This window comes from Pteropus medius, unplaced genomic scaffold (genome assembly GCF_902729225.1).
Source record: "Pteropus medius unplaced genomic scaffold, Ma_sr-lr_union100, whole genome shotgun sequence".
Taxonomy (NCBI): Eukaryota; Metazoa; Chordata; class Mammalia; order Chiroptera; family Pteropodidae; genus Pteropus; species Pteropus medius.
This window is the reverse complement of record NW_024352785.1, coordinates 5,800,314-5,818,144: the sequence shown is the minus strand read 5'-3', so window position 1 is coordinate 5,818,144 and position 17,831 is coordinate 5,800,314. Positions and strand designations below refer to the sequence as shown.

At 38.6% G+C, this 17,831-nt stretch overlaps 1 protein-coding gene across 1 annotated transcript in view; it reads right to left on the bottom strand.

The window, feature by feature from the left end:
* Positions 1-17,831, bottom strand: part of MAN2A1 (mannosidase alpha class 2A member 1) — a 151,568-nt gene that overhangs the window by 127,003 nt on the left and 6,734 nt on the right. The window contains exon 2 of the mRNA XM_039848417.1: positions 961-1,218. Within this exon, the coding sequence (XP_039704351.1) occupies positions 961-1,218 (258 nt within the window). The remainder of the gene's footprint in view (positions 1-960; positions 1,219-17,831) is intronic.

Here is a 17,831-nt window from a genome sequence, read left to right as displayed (position 1 = left end):
TCTCGCGATCATATTATGTTCTGTCCCAGGAATTAGTGAAAACTTCTACTCTGAAGCAAGACCAGAGCCAACTCACTTTGTACAACTTTAAGATATGCACCACTTAGGGTCTTGTCACCAAGTTCCAGTTTCTGGTCTAAGGTATGAGGTTAAGCATAGCTCTCTGCTAATTTGTAGAACATAAAAATATGAATGACACATCCTAAGTTTAAGAAAGGCAGAAATCCTTTCTTACCCTAGTCTTCAACTCTACTACCCTCTAGAATAACGTGATCCAAGAGAAATATAATGCAAGCCAAATATGTGATTTTAAATTCTGCAGTGAAACAAAATAGGCAAAATTACTTTTAATGCTCTATGAGATTTAGCCCAATATATTCAAAATATTACCATATCAATGTGTAACCAATATAAAAATAAACAAGATATTTTACATTCTTTTTTCATACTAAACTGCAACACTTTGTGTGAATATTAGAGTACATTTCAAAGCAAACTAGCCACATTCCAGGTACTTAGTAGCCACATGTGGACAGTAGCTTCCATACTGGAAAGCAGAGGTCTAGAATATGTCCTTTCCCTTTCACAAAGAGATAATGGGCAAAAAGAATCTAATTCTACACTGTGTGAAACCTCTAATGTATAACAGTGATATAGTAAGAGGAGGGTTTTTCTTGTACTCTCCAAAGGAAGGTAGGAAAATCTCTTCAGCTAAACTTAAACCTTGAAAGGTCTTCTACTATTACAGAAATTAAGACCTAAAAAGCATACAAAAAGGCCACATTCACAAAATGTAAAATAGGAAAAATTAGGAGAAACACAGAATTATGGAATTTTATCACTAAACAAGAACATTAATGATCTTGTGACTATTCAAATCACTTTATAAGAATAGATACCAAATCAAATCTATAAAAACAAAAACAAAGCCCAGTGATTATTAACAAATGTATACATTACCTGCACATCTGAATTCTGACTTCCACTTTGTGATGCAAACAGACAGTCTGCAGGGTTGTCTGTGAGGGACAATTGTTTTGATGACAGAAGAGGTGAGCCAGCACCCTGGCTGAAATTGCCTTGTGAACTTTTCAGCCCATCCTCCACAGACTCACTCAAATTGATGACAGAATCTCTAATATTTGAGATGATCTCATTATTCTCAGCCAGCAAATGCTCCAAATGGTCTATTTTTTCTTGCAACATTGAGAGCTGGCCCTACAATAAAAAAGAAAAAGGCAGCTATATGAAACTCTTACATAGCTCTGCTGAGGCACACACTTTTTTTTTTTTTTTTAATTATGTGCCTGCCCAAGAGTGCAGCCACTCACCCTTCACTTTCCACTTTTATAAGTGGGATCACAGAAAACATGAACAGCTGGCAGGGTTGAAAGACCAATTTACAGCAGAAAATCTTCTTCATGGCTGCAATCTTTGTTTAATCATATTTTAAAATATGCAACAGAAAGACCAAAAATATTTGGGGATATATTTCCTATTACCCCCAAACTCAGCCCTAAAAGATCTTTGGGTCTCTAACATCACTAAATACAACAATATATTACATTCCGATATGAAATCTTAAATTTAAGTATACCTGATTCCAGTTATTCGTAAGGGTCAAAAAGTTTGAACCTGAAAACAATCATTTCATCTCAATCTGTAACATTAGTGGACAATCATAAGAACTGCCATCTGTAGAGAAATCAATTAGTCAATTGTTAATTAGCCAAATACTTGAAAAAGACTGGCATGAACTTCTTCCAAATAACCACACTGCTAAGTTATTTTGACTGCTTCTACTATATGGTGTGACTTTTAGGTTTTTTAATTGATCTTCATATTAAGAGGGCTGCTGCCTCTGTAATATAAACCTTGCTATATAGAATAACACCTCAGCTTATAAGGGCAAGGACCACCTCCATCTTGTCCATTCCTACACCCAGGGTTCCAAATACAAAGTAGATAGTTATAAATTTATCAAATGGCCCTCATATTTCTGGAACTCAACTATAATTCTTTAGTGAACACCCACTGTGCTAGGTATAATGCTACATGCTGGGAAGATAGATATGCATAAGATATGAGTCCCTGTCTGAACACACAAGGTGACATTGTAACTACAAATAGCTAAACGTCCCAAAGTAAAAGACTGCTCAAATGGTATATTAAACATTACTAAACAGTTTTCAGTCACTGAAAATTTAAAAATATATATTTTTTAAAAATAAAAATATATGGAAAAGTATTTCAAGGAAATGCATTTGAGAAAAAGTAGTTTTAACATAATATGTATGGATAAAAATAGTATGCATGACATGATCGCCTTCTGAAAAATAATACATATGGAAGCCCATAATCAAGATGGTAAACGGGCATTTATATTCTTCTTTAGTCTGTTACGAACAGTTGTTGATTTTGTAATGGGGAGGCTGAGAGAAACAAGGATTCTATTCCCGGGTTATTGGCCAGTTCAACGAGGGAAGAGGAGGAAGCAACAGTCTGCTATCTACCAAGAGAAAGCCATTTCAGCACACTGACAGAAGTCTGAAGGGACTAGGGAAGATATTTTGGAATAAGTAAAAACACAGCCAAAATTAAAGCAAATCAGCAGCAAATTATCTTGGGAGGTAGTGGGAGAGATGACACAGGATGAATACCCAAAGCTCTGACATCCCAGAGACAAGGAGCACAAGATGGCCATATACCTCCTCAGATCTCAAAGATGCTTTCATAGGCCTCTCTACTTATTAGAAACAGAAACAGCCCCCTACACGTCAAAACTGCAGTCTTTTAAGGTAACTGTCACCTCTAGGTGGGGTGGCAAGTCCCCACAAGGTAGAACTCTGAAGCCTGTGCATCAGCGTATACAGAAGTAGGAAGTGCAAGGTTTTAGCACAGAACTCTTCCTGGAAGATAAGCCTCGTTTCCCCTCGCGAAGAGTAGAAGAGAGAGTATGGATCCAGCTCACAACTAGAAATGGCAAAGCAAAGGATGGATCAGTACAACACTAGGTTTAAGGTGCAAAAAGAAGCTAGTCAAACCATGCCAATTCCAGGTCAGCAAAGCTGCTGAGCAGTATTATACTACAAACCTTTTTTTTTTTTATAAGCACACATCGATGTTGGTTGAGTGGTTCTGAGTGGAAAGGCCAAGGGGACCCCTGACATAACTTAAAGTTCATCCAAAGAAGCTAAAAATATTTGAGAGCCAGGTACACAGTTGATTAATCTGTATATATTTTCCTAAACAGACATGCTATCAAAGGCTGTCTGAAATAAGGGGAAAACTTTTCTTCAGTCATTTATCACAACACTGTAGACTGCAGGTTTTTGAAATCATTTCTGATGAATTCCTGTTGAATATTTCCAATACTGAAGATACATGTCGGCTTCAGTGATGCTTGCAATTTCTACCACAGCAGGTAACAACAGTAAATCAAGTTCCTCTGATTCCAAGCAGAATTAGAACATGTTGACTCATCTTGCCTATAGTAAAGCTACACACCTCCAAAAAATAAAACCTTAGCTTATTCTAAAATACCACCCAATAATACTATAATAATTATGTATGGTAACAAATGTTTTTTAGACTTACTGTGGTGATCAATTCGTAAGGTATATAAATGTTGAATCACTATGTTGTACATCTGAAACTAATAAAATATTATTTGTCAATTATAGTTAAAATAAATACTTTTTTAAGTTAAGGGGAAAGAAGACATTAATTCCAATGAAAATAAAAAGATGTGCTGGAAAAGCTAAAAAATATAAGTACCACCATCCTCGAGCTTTTAATGATGTCACATAGTGTATAAATTAATACATGGGTGCCGAATTTCTCCAGATCTTCCTTTACTTTCAGGAAAAGATAATTTTGGAGCCATGCACAGGGAAAAGCTGCCTATAGCTCAATAAACACACACTGAGAAAGAAGAAGGCTCTTTATGGAATAGTCTTAACTATATCCCATAACCCATGAGGAGAATATTATTCAAAATAAACATTATAAGAGATGGATGTTTCATGAAAAAGGATCCTGCAGGCACTAAAAATGATTTCAATCTCATTGTTGCTTTAAAGATACAATTAATGATCAGTACCTAGAATTCTATACTGAATGAAGTCCATTGAGAAAATTGTGGCCTAGAGATATGTCAGCATAATGGTCTAATGAAAATTATTTTTGAAACTATATTATACAGTGGAATAAAGTCTCCCTCCAAACAGCTGAAATTTTTTGAAATACGCAAATTCTATACACATGACAGTGATATGACCTTAAAAAGATGCACTCGTAGTCTACATTAAAGTAACAGAAATCATAGATAATGTTTCAATTAAGCTGACAAGTCAAAGAATACTGATAGCAATATTTAAAAAGACAATTTTCTGTAGGCAAGAAAATCACATGAGAAAACCACTTTAATTTCTTTGATTTGCTAATCAGTTCTACAAGGAGGCCTCGGTGTTGTACTGGTGAGGAGTGGAGAAGGAGGTCATGACATTTGATATACTCTGCTTTTGGTGAAAGAGGAAAACAGTGAAAAATCACTGATATCAAAGATCTTTAACAGAGAAAATTCAAAGCCTGCTTGCTACAAGGCAAAATGGGATCTGCCCTATGAACAAAATCAATGTGCATCTACAGCTAAATCTGAAAACTTATTATGTAATTATTTGCTACAGGTAAGACACTAGTCGCCGAGACTAGCATCACCGTGATCGCTGAAGCATGCTGAATCTGCACACCTTCTTCCTTCCTGTTACAATTGAAAAAAAAAAAATGCATGCCTTTCCCTTCCCTTACTTCAAAGGCAAACACAGCTGGTGAGCTCCAACCCCATCTCTCTCAACTGCTCAAAGGCTATATTCTTGTGGTTAAACTCTCTCAACAATGCTTCATCAAACTCCACTTTTAAAGACAACTCGTTCTCAGTAATATAACATAACATGTTCGATTAGGTCGATCTATATGAAATTGCCATTCTGGTAAGTCAAAAAGTAGTCAAATGTCACCAGTGTCTTATGGTTCAACTTAACATGTTATCCTATCTTTAAAAAAAAAATAAATAAATCAAACTCAGGTGGTTCCCTTAGCTCCATATTCCTTTCCAGGGCCACACCCCCTTCATGGACATACAAGGATTATCAACAGTCTACAATTATTATTTCCCTTCCTTATGAATTTCCATTGGCTCATCTGCCTACCACTCCACCAAAACTCCCCTTGGAAAATACCCAAAAGCTTCCATGCTGCCAGACCTGATGAGCAAACTGTTCTCACCTTATTCATCACTTCAAGGAACATTTGGCACTCCTTCCCCCAGAAACGTTTTCTTCAATCACTCCTAGCACATGTTCTTGGTTTTCCATCTGCCAACTGCTTATCAATCTCCTTCTCTCCCCAATATCTAAATGATGGAGGCCCTCAAAGTTAGCTCTTCTCATCCACTCCATGGTTTAAATTTCATTTTTCGTACTGATGCCCCCCATATTAATATCTCCAACTCAAGCTTCTTCTCTGAATAAAAGACCCATATAGCCAAATGACTACCTGACTTCTCACCTTGAGTTTCAAACTTAAGCCCAAGAGATACCTTCCCCCAAAAGCTTTCTATAGTCCTCAAGTCTTCAGTAAGCTTTAATCTCCGTCTTGTTGGTCACCTCCAAAATCTTGATGGCATAAATGACTCTTCCTCCTTCCTCACTCTACTCACAGGGCCGGCCAACCTTTTCAATAAGCTCTTTTCATTTTACCCCCAAAATACGTATGGAATCAGTCTACTGCTCTCCCTTTCAACTGCTACCACACTGGTCCAAGCCACCAGTGATCTCTCCCAGCCTAGTACAGCAGCCTCTTAACTGAAAGCCATATCTACATCCCCTAACCATGCTCTACTCAAATGTAATACCTTTTTTACAGTCCAGTGCTAGTTTCTCACTGCACTTAAAATACCTTACACTACAATCAGTAAAGATCTGCAAATCTACCTCTCCACTCTTCTCTCCCTCCCCCTATCTTAGCTTCACCCTGATCTTATCTCAGTTCTAAGCTAGCTCCTCCCATCCTATCTCAAGATCTTGGTATATGTTCTCTATACAATGTTTAGACTTTCACCTTAAATATACTCACTGCATAGCCCTCTCCAGCCATCCTATCTAAAATAGGCCTCTCGTGTTATACTATATGTTAACTTATTTTTTGTTTTTATCTATTTTATTCATATACTGCTTTCCCACATTCATCACTAAATGAATCCCATTAATTGGAAACTCCAAATTTTTACCACCTTTCGTTTGTACTTTTTTTACCCTCTTCAAGTCTAATTTTGTTAGATTCAGCACATCACTCCATCACATCAAGATTTTTCTGGACTTAGATTCTATCACTGAATGTGCCGTGCCCACCACATAGCAAGTGTGGTTGGGTGAACGGGCTATAACAGTAAGCATCAGAATCATCTGAAAGGCTGCTCAAGGCTATAAAACCTTAGGGATGCACCCTGAAATCTCAGGAGGGGCCCCAGCCAAGAGAGTGACATCACCAAAATGGCAGCATAGGAGACCCCAGCCTCTGTCCTCTCACAAAAATAAACAATTAGCTATCTATGAACAAAACAGCTCTGGGAGATCTCTGGAGTCTATTTTAAAAACTTCAGCAACACAGTTAAACAAAAAATCTGACAGTAACCACACACAGAAAAGACAACAGCTTCACTTTGCCTGCATCATCCCATCCCCCAAGCCAACACTGCTTAACACTAAAAGGGAACTCCCCAGCTAAAAAGAGTTTCTCTTGCTGGGAAAGAAGAGTGGGGTAAACAACCAGCTTCCCCAGCCTTTGCTACACAAAGAGTCGTATAGAGAAATCTCAGAAAAGGAAGAAAAGCAGGGGCTACCAATAGTGGCCATGCAAACTGCAAGAGAGGTTCACAGGTTCATTCTCCAGGTAAACTCTGCTTTCACCACTGAAGAAGGAACCAAACCAATGGTCAGCACAGCCGCCACGGAACCCCTGCAGATTTCACGAGTTTTCACCCAACATGTACTGGCATTTGTTGATGCCAGCCACCTGTGTCCCAACTTGCTGCCTCCCCTCTGAAGCCTGGGAACCATACCAGCAGCCAGCCCAGGCCTCTGGGGTTGCCAGAATGCAAGACTCCAGCCTAAACTCGCACGGCTTGACCTCCAATGCCATGGGGCTAGCCTCTCCAGCTGTGCACTTGCATACAGCCAACCTGACACCTGTCACCAGCGTCCACTTTCTGCATCCACTCAGGAAGACTGTGCTGTCATGGGAGAGCATGCCTATAGCCAGGGACTCCACTGCTGCTTGAGGGCCCAGATGAGGCCCTGTCTTCTGTCACTGGCCTGCACCACGGGACTCACCTGCAGCTAGACCCTCCAGCTGTGTAACTGCACACATCCAGCCTGACCCCCATCACCAGCCTCCGCTGCCATGTAGTGGAGTACACATCAATAACCAGTGCCCCCCTTCAACTACCAGTGCACCCACAGTTGGCCCCAGCCCAGGCTACCTGCGTTGGCTCCCACCACTCCATGTATGTTTACAACCGGCCTCTGCCACGACACAGGCCCCAAGCAGCTGGCCCCCACAGCTAAATGTATGCACACCAGCAGCTCTGGCCACCAGTGTTATCTGCCCTAGTCCCTAGCCACTGGACCTGGAGATGGCACTGAGGACTTAAACAGCCCTTGCAGCCACTCTGCAGTAAGCATCAAGGAACATGCAGTTGTCAATGCTGTGGACACCAGCAGACCAAGTCAGAGGTATCATAATGTCCCTGAAATTGGTGCAGTCACATGCCCCTGTACTAGGTGCCCTGTACCACTAGATCAGGTGCCAGAGAATACTCCATCATGCCTCACTTACAAGTGAAAAGCTTCCCTTACTAAAGTTAGTCCATGAAGTCTGGAAGAGGTGACTGCTTCTTCAAATGCAAAGACACCTACGCAAGGCTACAGGGATCAGGAAGAATCAGAAAAACATAGCTCCACCCAAGGAATACAGTAAACCTCCAATAACTGGCCCCAAATAATTGGAGATAACAGCAACAACCTAACAAATAATTCAAAATAATTGTTAAAAGATGCTCAGAGAGTTACAGGAAAACACAGATAAACAATTTAATGAACAATATAAGAACAAAATGAGAAGTTCAACCAAGAGATGCAAAAAAAATAAGAACAGAAATGTTGAAGCTAAAGAATGCAATGCCTAAACTGAATATATAAACAGAGAGCTTTAACGTAAGACTTGGTCAAGCAGTAGAAACAAGTAAACTTGAAGACAGCTCAATTAAAATTGTCCCATCAGAGGAGAAAAAAGAAAAAGGAATGAAAAAGAGTGGAGAAGGCCTATATGATCTATGGAATACCAACAAAAGAATAGGTTTGACACTTATTAGAGTTCCAGAAGAAATAGAGGAGAAGTGGGCAGAAGTTTGTTTAAAGAAATAATGACAGAAGTTCATGAAACTCATAGATCACCAAATTAAATAGAATCAACTTAACGAGATCCTCTCCAGGACACATAATTGTTAAAAATCAAAGACAACAAAAGAACCTTAAAAAGCTGGAAGAGGGGGTGGGGTGGGGTGGGGGAAGCTCATAATATACAAGGGAAACCCAATTAAGCTACTGGTAGATTTCTCAGCAGAAACCTTAAAGGGAGGGCGAGAGTGGGATGGTATATCAAAAGTGCTGAAAGAAGAAAACTACCATCCAAGAATACTTAACCTGGCAAAGCTGTCCTTCAAAAAAGGGAAAGACTTCCCCACACAAAAGCCCAGGGAATTCACCAGACCTGCCTTACAAGAAGTGCTGAAAGAAGTTCTTAAAGCTAAAATGAAAACATGCTAATTAATAACACATGAAAACATATAATACTCATAAAGGTTAAGTGTATAGCCAAATGCAGAATACTCTTAACATCGTAATATGGTGAAATACTAACTACTCGATTTAGTAAAAGGTTAAAGAACAAAAGTATTAAAAGTAACTATAGCTACAATAATTTGTTAGTGGATACACAATTTAAAAAAGATAAGTTGTGACATCAAAATTTCAAGAGAGGAGGAGTAAAGGGTAGTTTTTGTGCGCAAATGAAGTTAAGTTTATTGTGAAATAGACTGTTTAAAATGTTTTACATAAGCTTCATGTAATCCCAAAGCAAAAGCTACAGCAGTTTCACAAAAGATATGAAGAGAACCAAAGCATACGACTGCAGAAAATCAAGTCACAAAGGAAGGCAGCAAGAGATAAAGAAAGGAACAAAAAAACTACAAAACAACCAGAAATCAGTAAGATGACATGAGTACATTCTCACCTATCAATAATTACTCTAAATGTCAATGGATTAAATGCTCTAATTTAAAGACAGAGAGGGGCTAAATGGAAAACAAACAAACAAATGAGACCTAACTATTATATAGTGCCTACAAGAGACTCACTTCAGCTTTAAGAACACACATGGACTCAAAGTGAAAGGATAGAAACAACCAAATAAAAAGCCAACCTATGGAATGAGAAAAAATCTCTGCAAATCATGTATCTCATAAGGGGTTAATATCTAAAATATATAAAGAACTCAAACAACTCAATAGCAAAGAACAATCCAATTAAAATGAGCAAAGAAAATGAACAGATATTTTTCCAAAGAGATATGATGGCCAACAGGTACATGAAAAGGTGATAGACATCACTAATCATCAAGGAAATGCAGATCAAAACCACAATGAGATATCATATCATATCTCTTGGAATGGCTGTAATCAAAAAGGCAAGAAATAACAAGTGTTGGTGAGGATGTGGAGAAAAAGGAACCCTTGTGCACTGCTGGTGGGAATGTAAATTGGTGTAGTCTCAATGGGAAACAGAATGGAGTTTCCTCAAAAACTTAAAAATAGAACTATCATATGATACAGCAATCCCACTTATTATATATCCAAAGGAAATGCAAAAAGCATCTCGAAGAGGTATCTGCACTCCCATATTTATTGCATTATTCCAAAGAGCCATCAAAGCAACCTGTGAGAGATATATATACACACATGTGTAAGTATACATACGATAGGATACTATTCAATCATAAATTTAAGAAAAAAAAGAAATCACCATTTGTAACAACATAGATGGGCGCTGAGGGCATTAAATGTGATAAGTGAGACAGAAAAAGACAGCTGATGTATGGTACCATTTATATGCGGAATCTTAAAAAGCTGACCTCATAGAAACAGAATAGAATGGTAGTTACTAGGGGCTGAAAGGAGGGAGAAATGGGGAGATATTAATCAAAGAATACAAACTTCCAGTTATAAGGTGAGTAAGTTGTGGGCGTCTAATGTATAGTATGATGGTTATAGTTAATATATTTTTTCTTGAAAGTTGCTAATAGAGTAAATTTTAAATGTTCTCACCATACACACACAAAAAGAAATGGTAAATATGTGACATGATGGAAGTGCCAGCTAACACTGTGATGGCAATCATTCCGTAATATATAAATATATCAAATTGACAAATTGTATACCCTAAAATGATAGTTATATGTTAATTATATCACAATAAAATTAATCATTTTGTAATGTGTAAGTATATCAAATCAATACACTGTATACATTCAATTTACATAATGTTATATGGCAAGTATATCTCAATAAAGCTGGAAAACAAAATAAAATAAAAAATAAACGCAAGCCAAATGTGAATTATGACTCCACTACTAATGGCAAGTTACATAACCTCTCTGTGCCCCCAGTTTCCTCATCCGTAAAATGGGGCTAACACCTAACCCATTATAGGGTGGCTATATGTGTTAAATCAGTACAGTTGACCCTTGAACGATGTGGGGAATAGGGGTGCCCACTCCTGTGCAGTTGAAAATCCTTGTGTAACTTAAATTGGTGCTCCTCATTGGTAGATTCTCAAATGTGGATCAAAAATATTGTTTTCAATCTGCCACTGGGTTAATCCGCAGACGCAAAGTCCAGTAATACAAAGGGCCTACTGTAGGAGGCAGAATCATGTCCCCCCACAATGATGCTTGTGTCCTGATCCCTGATATCTAGGGTGAAATATCTTACCTTAAATAGCAAAAGGCACTTGGCTGATGTGATTAACTTTAGGATTTTGCGATGAGACAACTGTTCTAGAATATTCAGGTAGGTCCAATGTAATCACATGGGACCTTATAAGAAGAAAGAATGAGAGGCAGAGGAGATATGAAGACAGAAGAGGTCAGAGTAATGCCATGCTGGAAGGCGGCCTTGAACCAAAGAAGGCAGACAGCTTCTAGAAGATGGAAAAGGCAAGAAAATGGATTCTTCCCTAAAGCCTCCAAAGGAAGGCAGCCCTGCCAACATTTTGATTTTACTCCAGGAAGACCCATTTCAGACTTCTGACCTCCACAACTCCAAGATAATGCATTTTTCTTATGTTAAGCCACTAAATTTGTTGCGATTACAGCAGCAATAGGAAATTAATACACCTGGCAAAGAGCTGACTCAATACAAGTAAAGCTTGGAAAGTATCCTTATATTTGCAGTCCTTGGTAAAGGAAGCTGCCCACGTCCCCATCACAAGTGGAAAGCTGAGCACCTGAGGAGCTGACAGCCCATGCAATGAAATGGAGGATGGGACCATGTGACTTTATAAGCTGTTTCCCTGGAGCATCTTTTGGTCACATATGCCCCTTTGATCTGACAAGTCTATATATCTACCTTAGAATAAAGGAGGCAGAAAAAGACTTTATGGTTAAAAATATTTTTTCAGGGACAGAAACATCAACATCTTCATCTTGGACAGTTTGGGGGCTAATGAATAAAGTTTTTTAAAGCTATCTTGGAGCTACAGTGGGGCAAGTAAAATAGGAGGCTACTGTAACTGGCCAGGTAAACACCATGGTGGCTTTGGCCAGGGCAGTGTAGGGGGAGGAACATGAAAGCATATGATGAACTAGGAAAGGAAGAGGCAAGAAAAACAAAAAAAATAGCCTCTTTTCTGCTGAGGCAACTGGGAAGATGATAGGTAGCATTTTAGGGAAATAGGGAATGGTGGAAAAGCACCAGAGTGAGGGGCAAAGGTTCTGTTCTGGAACTATCAGATAGCCCAGCAGCAGAATCCAGTAGACATGCAAGTCAGAAAGTCAGGAGAATATATAAATTTGAATGGCCAACATAAATATGAATTTAGAGCAGTGGGAACGAATGGGATTACCTAGAGAGAGAGTGCACAGAGCTGCTTTTCATAATTGTAAAAGGCTCACCAGGCAATTCTCCTACATCTGCAGTTAAGAACTACTGCATTAAAGCTAAATATAGGAACTATGACTTGGTAAAAGAAAGTCTGTATTTCCAGCAGGAATGTCACCATTATTGCAGTAGTTCCCAGTCAGTCAGACGCTATTCAACTATATACAGAAAAATCCTGCTATTCAGTTAGATCTTCGACACTTAACAGGAAAGCATTTTGGTTTCACAGAATGACAAGCAACTCCTCAAGTGACTGCTCCACCCCTTAAGAAGTGGAGTGTTGAGGCCAAAAAGAGTGTAAACTGGGGCTGTGGCCACAGTTATGTAAGTAACTCTACTTCTTCATCTACAAGCCACAAACCAGTTACAAATGACCTTTTAATGGTGTTTTCCAGACCCAGAGCTTATCATGCCTGAATCTCTTCCAAGGTACTGTCTTTGTGCTGCCAGTTGTTCATTCAAAGAAAGAAAAGCCCTCACCATGTAAGCATAAAGCATACTTAATTACATAATACCCTGCCAAAACACAAGAGCAATGTACTCTTTGCCCTGGCCTGTCGTTATGCACAATCTCACATCTGCCTAGGTATGACGGTAACAGAGGCTACTCAGATGCAGGTATATGACAAGAGTGCCAAATGACTGTGGAGTCCCTGCCAAATGGCTGGGACTCCAAGCTCACTGTCCTTTATTCTGGTGGGGTGCCCAAAGGACTCGGACTACACCTGGGTAAATACCACTGTGAATCACTATAGAGGATCCCAACCCTAACCTAGAATAACAGGCCACAATGGTTTTTCCCATCTTTGTAATCCCCATCCTCTTACCACCTCCAAAAAATATGATTACAACTCCAGTTGCTGGAGCTTTCTCCAGGCTCTCCAGGACACAGCTCCATTTCCACCCTGTGAGTTTCCAGATGTACATTTATATTGGAACCATATGGCCCACACACACACACCAGCCCAATGCAGCTGCACAGAAACCACCTCCTGCTGAGGCAATATTTTAGGCACCGAGCTACTATATAAAGTGAGATTCTGCAAAACAGGTATATTTTCAAAAACAATATTAGAAGAAGGGTTTGTATGTACGGCAAAATGTTTGCAGTTTCATACTTTTGAATACATTTAATAACTACATTAAGTGGTGCTAAGCAAATTGTTGACTCATAAAATATTTTTCTTTAATTCAGCACTTCGAAAATTGTTCTGTGGAACATTTCTTTATATTTTTTGCAAAAAAAAATTTTTAAAAATCACACTGATTTTTTCTTCTAAAATGTAGTTTTATCTTTTTTATTCTTATACACAGCACACTGAGATAATATGTCAACAGTGTATCAACGCCCAAGAAGACACATGGAAGTTCATGGGATAAACTTTTAGGCTGCAACAATTCCCAGGGAACCATGGTCATGCTGCCCTATGTCATTTGGACAATAATTGCTGGTCTTCGTTGGTGTTCTGTCCTAAATTTTTTTGAGATGTGCCTGTCTTTGTGTATAAGGGTTATTAGGCACTATCCACTTATACCACCTAAACTCATTCCCCATGCATGAGTGGCATATATTGTATTTTAGGACCTGCTGTTAAATGCAATTGACATGTATAAGGTGGTCTGTCATATAGAAATAGTTTTGGGGAGCCTCTAAAAACAGGGTTGTTTTAAGTAGATAATCAGCCAGACTTCAGCCTTATTTATGTTACAGCCTTATTTATGTTAATCATTTCCTCAAAAAGCCCCTTCTACTCTTTACTGACAGGAGACTAGTATTTAGGGAAGCCTCACTGAATGATTTTAAATTCTGAATTTCCTAACTATTCTTTACAAGCACCAAAGATTCTATAGTTTTACAAATCCTTCCCTACTGACTTTCTTTATAAAAATCCATTTGAAGCAACTGATCTTCAAGGGCAAGGTGGGATTTACTTAGTAAATACCACAGAAGCAACAAACGCAAAACTAAGGCACAATGTAAAATATTATAATAATAGCAAACTTCTAAATATACCATCACCATCGAAGATGAGTTAAGGATACACATTTCTTGAGTTCTTCTCAAATCTTTTTCTTTCTTCTTTTAAACAATTATTGGTTACATCTTCTCCCTAAAAAATCACAAGAAATATCTTGCATCTCCAGTGTTGTCCTTGCTTGGCCCTACAAATTTTCAAGAGGTGGCCCCAGGACAAAAACAGTTCTTACTTCTTCAGTGTGTGAGTGGGTCACCAATCAATCAAAGCTGAGGGGCTTTTTATCATAAACAAGAGGCAGCTGGTGGGTATTCTCTGAAATCTGTCTGATCTTCAGAACAACCTTGAACTCTGAGGACTCTATTTGGGGTGTTGCCTTTTGATCTTTTATAAATATCTATTCTCACACACACACACACACACACACACACACACACACACACACTCTCTCTCTCTCTCTCTCTCTCTCTCTCTCTCTCTCTCTCTCTCACACACGCACTCTGTCACATAAAGACACACACACACAGAATAATTTATTTTCTGTTCTTACAGCCTAGAAAAAAATAATTTAGCCCCATAAAGTAGGCCAAAGATGAAAAAGGTCTTTTTAGTTTCCTATTGAAATGCTTCTTTAAAATTCTTTCTTATGATAGTCTTATCTTAGGTATGCTGATCAATGAGCTGGTTTCTGACAATATGAATACGAGCTGCTTCATTTTATTAACATCTGCTACACAATAATCTTAATATAAGAAGCATAGCTTTTGGCTATATGAAATGTACTTGGCTCTCCGTTCTCTTCTCACAAAGCATAGTCCCAAATGAGCTCATTCATTCTCGACTATACTGATGACTACTGCAACCCATCTTCCTTCCTTGATCTCTCAGTCCAGCACTCCAGCCCACTTGGCTATTTCCATTAATGTCCACGTCATCATAAATGAAACTTAACTTGGCTTCTAAACCAGCTTATCTTTCAAACTATCCCCTTCTGCCAACAGTACAAGCAGTCTCTAAACACCTCAAAGGAAAAAGGTGGGAAAAATGTTTTTAACTCAAACCAACCATCATTACCCTTTAGCAAATCTGTTAGAAAGCCCTGATGCTTCTTTTTACAAAATGGCTCCACGTTTTTCCTCTTCTTCTTGATTCTAGTCAATTCAGTATTGGTATAGGGATTTACTGCCTTATGTCTATATTACCTCAAACAGATTCTCTGCTCCTGTCTGCTTCTGAGTCTTCCTACACACTGCTACCAGAATAATCTAGATTGAATTATTCCTTTAGCTCTCTTCCAGGTCTAAAATTTTCTATGAAATTAATTCTCCAATACTGCTTTCCTCAAGCAGCTTTCTGGTATAATCAGTAATTTCAAATAATTCACTACTATCTAATGCATTAATTCCTTGGACTGGTTCTCAGGGCAATTCACAATCAGATCCCAAACTACCTACTCTGTTTTCTCAACTATTCTTTACAAACACCAAAGATTCTAAATTGATCCCCTCACCTCATCTCATGACATCAGGCTCCTTCATGACTCCAAGCCTTCGGAAGCACTGTACTTCACACTAAGAATGTTCTTTCTTCCTTCAAAGTCCTACCCAATCAGAAAAGCCTAGCATCTTTCCCATGTCCTTCAGTCAGCTTGACCTAGGCCATTACTAGAACTTAGTTCTGTTTCTGAATTCCCTTTAAGGCCTTTGTCCTTATATCAAGAATATTAATTAAGATCAAGGACTTTTGTTTTATTTTTAGCTCCTGCAACAGTGCCTGGTACAGGTAAACACCTGTCCATAAATATCTGTTTACTGGTAGTAATTAGCATTTATTGAGCATTTACTATATGCCAGGCACTAGTCTAACTTCTTTAACTCTTTTAGTGAATCATTAAATGACATTATCTCTAATTATTTCACAAATGGCAGTTGTGTCTCCTCAAATAACCAAGAAGCCTTTTCACAGCAAGTGACATTTCTAGTATATCAATCAAAATCTCCATAGTGCCTAACACATAGTTGTCAAATATATGCTGCGTATAGTACAACAGAAGGGCCACTGAATTATAGGCCAGGATGTATCCCAGGTATGCTATGACTGGTTATGAGATCTGGGTCAAATTTCTGAAGTCCAGTTTATGTGTCTCAGTGTCTTTATCTGAAAAACCCCAACGAGACTGAATTATCTGACCAGGAAGAACCCTCCCTACTCTAAAATTCTATGTCTGATTTTTTTGCATAATATTCCTTTTCTGGGGTGCTATTAACTACTAAGAGAATTACTACCTCACTCGACTCTAAAAATCAAATGCAGGGCTTTTCCGTGTAGAAAATAATAATGAAAATGATTCATACTCTCAGGCTTCCATCCTCTAAAGCTCCACAAGTTGAAAAAAAATGCTACCACAAAAGATAAAACTCATAAATTCCACATTCCTCTATCTCTATAGTATGAAGGAATGCAGGAGAACTGCTGCAAAGGACACGTTCAGCCCCAAGGTACAGCCTCAACCCAAAGAGGAAGTTTCCCATCAGAAAACTAAACACTAGCAATCCTGGAAATTAAAAGAAAAAACTACCGGCAAATTCCCTGGCTCCCTAGAGTCCTGATTCAGAACAGAGGTTCACTAATAGAATCGGGTCACATTTGGAGCCCACTCTGGATTTCTCTGGATTTCCAAAGGCGCCTATCCACACAGAAAGCCAGTGTGAGAAATCCATTTACATGTAAAAAATGCACATGTAAAAAATACTTAAAAATTGCAACACTGCTCAATGAGATGAATTACACCCATCTTTTTCAGACTAACTCTATGGCAATTTAATGATGGCACTAAAATCTCAGGACACAAAAGGGATGGTGGCCTGTGCCACAAGGAAGGAAGAAAGTCACACATAATCTTTAAGAAGCATGAAGAAGGATCAAAGTTACCAGGAATTAATTACTCTTTGATAAGTAGGATAGCAGTCCAGTGCCCCTGCCTCCAAGCTGAGCAGCCCTCAGGTTCCAGAGAGGACTGCCAAGTTCTGGTCAAGATCTATGGTTTATAAAGAAGATACCTAGACCTGGCTCTCCCTCTACAGCTTACTAACCAAGCAGTGAGATTAGGCTCAGAATTCAGCCCATCCGTGGATTACAGCAAATGCAAATATTATGAAGTCATGGTTTTCGATCTTGAGGCTATGGATCAATCTTGCATAGTTCATGCCCTAGAACCCTGTGTTCCACAGCAGTTCTGTAGTGAGAAACCTTCAGGTAATAGAAAGGAAACAAATTAAACATGTCAAACATGTCCATGCTCCAGCATGAAAATTCCCCAAAGATACCTGGAAATTTCAGAAACATGAAGATAAAACTAGTTTTAAATCACACTCTCAAAATACAAACCAAATTTGACTAATGATAATGTAATAACCAGTTTATGAGAATTTTTTTGTTTTTAATTAACATACTCTGCTTCAACAGATCTACCCACATTATATGCCTCCAATGTTAAAAGAAACGTAGTTTAAACCAGGAATTGGAAATTTTTTCTGTAAAGGCCAGATAGTAAATGTTTTGGCCTTTCTGTGTGTGTGTGT